We start from the raw sequence: 9,404 nt of genomic DNA on the forward strand, positions 1-9,404 counted from the left end.
ACTAAATTAATTTGACTTAAAATGTCTATTATTAGTTTTATATGCGAATAATACAAAGTTTTTGCTACAGGTCATGTCGTATTTACGAAACTCTCGTTTGTCTCGCATTAAGGAAGCTATGGAAGCTCAAAAAGATTCCTCGAGTAGCGAAGAACCCCAGTATAAATATCCATGGACCAGCTAGACTATAATTTTACACAAGATGCGACAACTGCAGACACTCAGAATAGGTCTCCCTCCATATTGCAAGAAGAACAAACACTTCCTCAGTCGGTTAGCCAAACTATGGAAGCAGATTCTTATGTCCATCCTGGTCCTAGCAGTAGAGCGAGAACTGATTCTACTAGCTCAGAATCTTCTTCAAGTTCATCATCAACGAGTTCGAGTTCATCATCATCTAGTGCGTCCGAATCTGGTAAGGACTTTTCGCCTGATGAAACTGATTGTGATCCTGATTACAAACCACCAACTCCACCTAGAGGTGTAATATTTAGTCCAACTCCTATGCATAGTAGTTCCGAGCAGCTAGTTGAAGAAGATAATTTGGGTTTACCAGAAGAAAACCAAACTTTACACAATCTAGGTCAACCAGAACCAGAGGAAATCCCAATTTCGAGCAGTTTGGGTCAACCAGAACCAGAAGAAAACCAAATTTCGAACAAACGAAAACGTAAAGGATACAAAAATTTATCCATAAGGCAAAATGCTCAAAGACTTCGTAATATGGGTCAATATACTTCTGTGTCTAAGCTAAAAAAGGTCATGCCACAAAAGCAGATGGGACCGCCATGTGGAGTAAAATGTCGACTTAAATGTAGTGAAATAATCAAACAGGAAGACAGAGAAATGATTTTCGACAATTATTGGAAATTGGGAGATTTATCTAAGCAACGGAATTATATTTCAAAATGCATTAATGTCATTAAACCAAAATATCAATATAAAGTTCATACTAACAACAGGGGACCCAAACATTCATTTTCATTCGAAATTAACAATGATAAGCGTCGTGTATGTCAAATTTTCTTTAAGAATACGTTGAATATTAATAACCGACCTATTGCAACTGTAATAGCAAAAAAGAATCAATTGGGAATAGTGGAAGAAGAAAAAAGAGGTAAACATGGGAAACAAAAGAAAGTAAGCTTAGATATCATTCAAGGAATAAAAAACCATACAGACTCAATCCCGAGAATAGAATCACATTACTTAAGGCAGCAAACTACTCGTGAATATATTGATGGAGGTAGAAACCTTACTGATATTTATACCGACTACGAAACAAAATGCTTGGATAATGGTGTTGAAGCTGCTAAAATACATACATTTAGAAAAGTATTTAATGAAGATTACAACATAGGCTTTTTCATCCCTAAAAAAGACCAGTGCGAACTATGCATTTCCTTTAAAAACGCTGTTGATAAAACAGAACTACAAAACAGATACGATCAACATCTGCTTGAAAAAGAATTATGTCGCCAAGAAAAGTCAAATGACAAAGCAATGGTTCAGGAAAACTTCATAGTTGCCTGTTATGACCTCCAGGCAGTGCTGCCACTTCCGAAAGGTTATATACATATCTACTTTATATTACAAGTGTAAGCTCAATGTTTGTAATTTTACTGTCAGCGAATTAGCAAGACTACTGTGATTGTTTTGTTTGGAGTGAGGTCGAAGCATTAAGAGGGGCTAACGAAATAGCAACGTGTGTTTGGAGATATTTGACAAAGAGAGCGTCAGAAATAAATGACAATAATTTACAAATCACATTCTATTCTGATAATTGCTGCGGTCAGCAGAAGAATAAGTTTATGTTTTCTTTGTACGTGTATGCCTTATCTGTCCTTAATATTAAGTCCTTAATTCCATAATAATCGTGCGTCGCGAACACGTACTACCCAAAATCTTCAAAATTACCAGTTGAAGCCTTTACATCAGTCGAGATTAAAATTAAGTGACAGGAAAAACAGCGATCTAAAGGTTTTAATTGGCAGTAATATAATTCCGCAGAATTACGCATTGTCTTATTATAATAATATCTTGTTTTAATGTTGTATTGATTTTGAGAATATTTTTAAGATTTTGTTGATTTTTTATTACGCTTTTATTATGGCAATAGATTTGCCTCAATATTTTTATTATTATGTGAATTTATGACGTGATTTATGTGAACAAGACTTTCGTTAACCTCGAGTACCTTTCGAGTTAGGGAAATTATACTGAGATTGTTAACTATGTTTAATTATATTTTTACGTTTTGGTAGTTTTATTGGTAGTTTTGTTTTTCTTAGTCAAGCTGATGTACTTGCTGTGATTTAAAGGTACAAAGTGTCTTAAGACTGATTAATAAATAACTAAGCCAAATGATTGTATGGATCTCTTTTGTTTTTAATAAAACATAGCTGATTTCGTATGTTTTTTATTTCTTAATTATTATAACATTATCAAAAACGCCTACTCAATGATGTATAATTGAAATATTTAGTATTATTATCATTATCTTTGAAACTTAAATAGTTTTCTGTATAGTAACATTATTTGAACTGCATTTTATATAGTAATATATTAAAATTAATAAATAATTAATAGTAAAGTGTTACTATAATTATTTAAATCAAAATAAATAAGACTAAATATAAAAATATTAACTTTTTATAAATCACATACCATAGCGTTAACACATATCTATAATAATAACTTCATAAAAAGTCTTAAAATACAATTAACTTAGACTTATTGAGAAAAAACAGTGATTTTTTTCTTATTTTGGCTCTCCTGTAAAATTTTATAATTTCGTTTAGTAACGGTTTAACTTTGAAGGTGCGATATGTCTACTGGCTGTGATGCCTTGACGAAACCTGTAAGTAAGGCATTTAAAGGAGCTTGGATCTGAGCAGCTCGAGGTATAAACCTCCTATAAAAATTTACCATCCCCAGAAACCTGCGAAGCTGTTTAGCTGTCTTGGGAACTGGGTAATTCTTTATAGCCTCTACTTTTCCTTCCAAAGGCTTAGTACCATTTTGTGAAATATGGTAACCTAGAAAAGTGACCTCAGCTACGCCAAATTGACATTTCGAGACATTTATTAGTATTCCATACTCTTGTAGTCTCGTAAAGAGTTAACGAAGATGTTTCTCATGAAGAGTTTCGTCTTTGGAAAATACTAATATGTCGTCGAGGTAAGGGTAACAAAAGTCTAGGCCACGTGTCACCTCGTCTATGAACCTTTGGAAGGTCTGAGCTGCGTTCCGTAAGCCAAAAGTCATGTATGGAAACTCGAAGAGTCCAAACGGAGTAGTAATGGCCGTTTTCGGGATGTCCTGCTCAAAAACTGGTAACTGGTTATACGCTTTAACCAGATCTAATGTTGAAAAGATTTTGCAACCGGACAGATTATGTGCAAAATCCTGAATATGTCGGATAGGATATTTGTCCGGAATTGTCCTAGCATTGAGTAATCTGTAGTCACCACAAGGACGCCAGCCGTTGTCCTTCTTGGGGGCTAGGTGCAATGGTGACGACCAGGAACTCTCAGATGGTCGAGCTGTACCGTTTGCCAACATTTCCTCAAACTCAGCCTTAGCGATCTTAAGCTTCTCTGGAGCAAGCCTCCGTGGGGAACAAGACACTGGGGGGCCTGATGTTGTGCGAATGTGGTGAGTAATTGTGTGTTTAATAATGCGCACCGGTCCAGCTGGTCGTGTAATCTCCGGGAATTCTGTGAGTAAATTGTTATATTTAGAATTGTCGGTCATGACCTTAACGCTAGACACTAAACAGTCTGCTACATTTATTGATGCTACCGTAAATAAATTTGTATTACTATCTAAAAGGCGTTTATTTCTAACATCTACTGACAAATTAAAATAAGATAAAAAATCTACGCCAATGATAGCTTTAGAAACATCAGCTACTACAAAGCGCCACTCAAAGTCTCTACGTAAACCTAAATTAAGTTTAAGGTGTACATTACCATAGGTGTTAATTATAGTACCATTCGCCGCACATAATTGATAGTTCGCGCACGTGGTTGACGAAGCGCAGCTCGAGGGAAAACACTTAAATCACTTCCCGTATCGATGAGGAATTGCATCCTGGAACCGCGATCGGTGACGAACAGGCGACCAGTGGTGGAAGGGCAATCGGACGTCGCCATTACCGACTGCCGCTTACTTTTCCCGAATCGTAGTCGCATGGGGGTATGCACATTTTCGCCAGGTTGCCGAATTTGTAATGATACCAGCATACTGGAAACTTCTTGTAATTTGAGTGCGATCTTCTAGAAGTCGAACGGGTCCTCTGACGTGGCATGTGTCGGCTTCTGGAACGCGGGCGATGGTGTCTGGTTGTGAGCTCGCTGACCTGTTTTGTTAACTCAGTTATTTGTCGAGCCATCATGTCCATCGCCGACTCCAATCTTGATACTGAAGCCACTGCTATGTGCGGTGATGAAGGTGCAATATCGTGCACCCTATCTGCTAAATCAGCTAGATCTTGCAGCGTCATATTGGCCTGAGAAGCGATTATAGTTTGTAGATTGCTTGGCAAGCGGCTGGTCCACACGTCCGTGATAAACTCGTCGGGCATATTTGGTCCGGCCAGCTGCTGTAGGTGTCGTAGAAACTGGGAAGGCTTACGATCACCAAGCTATTCTGACTGTAAAAGCTGTTTGACTTTTTTCTGCCTCGATATAGATAATCGTTTTATCAGCTCGGACTTCAACTTCTCGAACTTTCCGGAAGCAGGCGGATTTTCAATAATATCTTCGACTTCCGGTTGCACGCAGAAGGCACTGACTGTATCTTTAGGTCTTGCAGTCTGTTGGATTTGGGATTTTAAATTTTTAATAAGTGGATCCCAGGTGTTAGAAAGTCTCCAACCATCTTCTCTATTGAAGTTCGGATGTTTTTGAATTTCAATAGCCTCGCGTATCATTCTAGGAATGAATCTGTGTTCTTTAGCGAGGATCTGTGGTTTATCAAATCGAATAAAATGGTTGGGTTTATCCAGAGCATGTTCACAGACTGCAGACTTTGAAGAACGCCTATTTTTGACATCTCCTATATGTTCCTTGACCCTGGTACCGATACTCCTCTTTGTTTGGCCTATGTAAGATAAACCACACTCACATTCAAGTTTATATACTCCCGCAGTTTGTAAAGGAATGTTACTCTTGATATGTCTCAAGAACTGGCTCACTTTCTTATGAGGCTTGTAAACGGTTTTAATCGAAGCTCGCTTCAAGATGTTGCCAATCCTGTCTGTAACTCCCTTCACATATTGTAGAAATGCAGGTTGTCCCTCAACTGTGGGTGGCTTGATACGGCTTCTGCGATGCTGGCGAGGCACGGGCAGCTTGTTCTGGTGGAGTGCAAGCTTGACCTGACGTAGCTCGTCCTCTAGGTGTTCAGCATCGTAGAGATGGTGGGCTCTCTGAAACAAAGATTTGCCAACGGTAGCTAACTGACTAGGGTGGTGGTGCGAGTCACCATTGAGGTATTTGTTGGTGTGTGTGGGTTTCCTATAAACTGTGTGACTTAATGTATTGTCAGGATTCTTGATAATAAGGATGTCAAGGAAAGCTAAAGAATTATTTGCCTCTAATTCCATAGTAAATTGAATGTTTTTATTTATAGAATTAAGATGTACTAAAAATGCAGATGTCAGATCACTAGGTAATATTGTGAAAGTGTCATCTACGTACCGTTTATAAAACCTAGGTGTTATTGGTCCGGAGCGAAGAGCCCTCTCCTCCAGGTCTTCCATGAATAAATCGGCGACCACGGGGGATACTGGAGAACCCATGGCTACCCCGTCAACTTGTACATAGAATTCATCATTCCACAATAAATAACCTGATGTGAGGCAGTGATGTTACACTGTTACCTGATACAGTCAGTGCCTTCTGCGTGCAACCGGAACGTTACTCAAGATACCAATTGAGAAATCGTTGGCGGTAGTTGTAAATAATATTTCTTTGTTCCTCAAATAGACAAATGCCACCTTAGTCTACCCGTGACCACGAACGCTGTAAAGTGCTCGAAACGTCGGGATGCCAAAAATAATTAATATACGCGATTCAAATCCGGTATAACTAGTTTAATTTAAACCAGATCTTTGGTTTTTCGACCCAAAATGGCGGCAGGCGGACGCCAACGCGGCATAATTCGGCTGATGGGTCCCGATCCCTTGATACACGCTCGCACTTTTTAACGCGATGGCGGACACGTGTTCTTCTCACTGATTGTCCCGATGCAGCGGTCTCACCGTCGCTACTCATTGTATGAAATGTTCCACGGGGTCACCAGTTATAGGAGATAATGATAAGTCTATCGAGAATTCAAATAATACTATTAAAATGTAAACTTTGATAGACAGTCTTTATTGTCACAATATAAGTCCACACACAGAAGGAGAAAGAGTAAGCGCAAGGAAGATAGAAGCGAAGATACAAAAGTTATAAAAAGCACAGTATGAAAGGATAACACAAAACTATTAAACTATTAGCTATGTACAAGTATGTATAGCGTAAGCGTATAAGTGAGTGAGCACATAAAAGGTGGCACGGGTTTCGCGTCTAGCGTCGGGATCGTGACTGATTTGAGACAAATAGCGAGGCTCCTGAGACGACCGCAGGTGCAGGCGCAGGGAGCGGTCCGTGTTACGTATGTATAAAACTTGTCGCGAGTTTTATGTGCGTCGATTTAATATAATATGTATAAAATTTATTTTATAAATATATGTTGTATTATTGTATTAAATATATAATAATATATGCATATTTAAAGTGTAAATATTATATTGTATTTATTTATATATACGTAAATATTTTGTTATTTATTTTTAAGTATAATTTATAATATATTAAATATATGTATGTGTATGTATGTATATAAATAATTATATTAGTATAAAATATAATTTTAAGTGTGTATGTTCGCCACATATTGTTTTAAATATTATTATATATATAACCTAATTACATAATATGATACAACCGCAAGGTGAGTAAATTTAAAATTTATTTTTATGGGATGCCAACACGTTATTTAATTTCATTAAAATAAATGATAATTGTAAAGACATTCGAGTAATTTAATAATATTTTATTATTAAATTACTTAAACTAGAGAACAAAATTTTACAACAGAAGATCTATTTATTATTAATTGTGCCTTTCGGTTAAATGAGTATATTCGAAAACATAATATAAATACTTTACTTATTTTCAACCGACTTCAAAAAGGAGGAGGTTATCAATTCGTCTGTATTTTTTTTTTTTTTTATGTTTGTTACCTCATAACTTTTCACTGGGTGGACCGATTTTGATAATTTTTTTTTGTTCGAAAGGTAGTGCTTCCCGTGGGGTCCCATTTTAATTTTATTTTTTTCCGATGATGGTATCCGTATGAAAACGACATAAGTCTTAAATTTGCATTATGTATATGCGCGACAAATAGGTGAATAACTGAAAATCACGTTAACCAATTTTGATGATTCTTTTTTTATTATAAAATACATACTTCAAGGATAGTTTGGTGAAAGTTTGGTAAGGTTCTGAGCATAGGATCCATGACAAAGTAACGGAACGGAAGGGAACGTAACAAGTCTGAGGAGCACGTTAGCGATTCTCGGTCGAATCTTTTATTTATAGGTTATTTGGATATTTGAGTCACCTTCCGTAATGTGGTTATGTATATGTAATTATCATATTCGAATATTATAATCAACTAGCTACCCACCCCGGCTTCGCACGGGTGCAATACTGATACTAAATATACTACAGAATTTGTTTATTTACGATATCACATTGCAAACTTCTAAAATTTTCAGTGTTTCTTTACTATATTGTTCATGTATTATATACACAAACCTTCCCCTCGAATCACACTATCTATTAAAGAAAACCGCATCAAAATCCGTTGCGTAGATATAAAGATATAGGGACAGAGAAAGCGACTTTGTTTTATACTATGTAGTGATGGAACTCCTAAACGACTTACAGTTAGGGTGCGATATGGGGCAGTATCACTTCCTGTCTTTAATCAAATTTTGTGTATATGATGTGATGCCATATGATGTACGACATATATTAGCTCTTTTGCAAAATTTTTTTACTGAGGTCGATTACCCTCTTTCGAGGGTTGTACCTTGTAGTTTATGCCGCATGACGTATTAAAGCCGCATTTTCGAAAGTCTATTTTTGCTTTATTCGAAAGTTTCTTTTGAAATTGTTCCCGAAATAGTTTCTGATTCATATAAACGGCACGGTTAATCTATCCATATTAAGAAAAATTAGTTAATCTACATCAGCTTCACTTAAAATCATAAAATAAATAAAATTTTAACAAAAAGAAAAACCGACTTCAACCAAAACACTATTTTAAAACAAATAAAAATGTACTAAAAAGTAATAAAAATAATTGCATATTTAACATATTTTTTAGAGTCCTCCTAGGTAAAATGAAATGAAAAATATTAGACTACTTAGAAGTCGATTTACGATTATATAATGTAGTTATAATTATTGCTATATTTGGAGTCGGTGTCAGCCAAGAAAAACCCTATAGTATATCTATCAAAAAACAATACGAGAATAGTTTAAGAAATATGTTTTTTACAAATTAATTTTTATAGATACTGGGTGAATCAAGGGGCTCGTATCGCTTCTTTCTTTTGATTGCTGAAGCGTGTGCCCGTGGCTGACACCGGCTCCAAATATAGCAATAATTATAACTACATTATATAATCGTAAATCGAGTTCTAAGTAGTCTAATATTCTTCATTTCATTTTACCTATATTTATACTTTTACATATTTATAATAATTTTGAAGTAGGAATTATTAAAAATTTCTTCATAATTTCAAAAGAAAAATCTATAAATAAATATGAATACTCTTGACTACAGTGGTTTGTTTTAAACACTAATAAATAGCCAATTTCAAAAATATTATCATTGCTTAATAATATATGTAGTTATGTTGTGGTTATTCATACTTTTTCAATTAATGGTTACATTAAAACAAACAATTAAACAATCTTTATTGTTTAGTGTAAATACATAACTTATGTATGCAATACATAATATTATATTTTAGGAAAAATAAAACCAAAGTTATTACAATAATTATTATTTGTTTTATTATTTAAAACTACATTTATATATACCTATATACACCTATATACAATATATACCTATATTTATTATAGTATCCAGGTTTGTATTTCTTCTATGAAACTGTAATCACAAACAATAATTTTATTCAAACATTCACAACCATACAGATTATTCATGATCTAGAAAAAAGAATCGAGTAATATAAATATAATTTGGTCCATATAATCATATAATGACAATGAGATATAATTGCCATTAAATATATACACCAAATTATATATGAT

General features: G+C 35.1%; 1 protein-coding gene across 1 annotated transcript; it reads right to left on the reverse strand.

The window, feature by feature from the left end:
• Nucleotides 1–4,156: 4,156 nt before the first annotated feature.
• LOC124542449 lies at nt 4,157–4,588 on the reverse strand. Its single transcript, XM_047120396.1, has one exon. The coding sequence runs from the start codon at nt 4,586–4,588 to the stop codon at nt 4,157–4,159; it is 432 nt and encodes a 143-aa protein (XP_046976352.1).
• Nucleotides 4,589–9,404: the final 4,816 nt, after the last annotated feature.

This window comes from Vanessa cardui, chromosome W, assembly GCF_905220365.1.
Source record: "Vanessa cardui chromosome W, ilVanCard2.1, whole genome shotgun sequence".
NCBI lineage: Eukaryota > Metazoa > Arthropoda > Insecta > Lepidoptera > Nymphalidae > Vanessa > Vanessa cardui.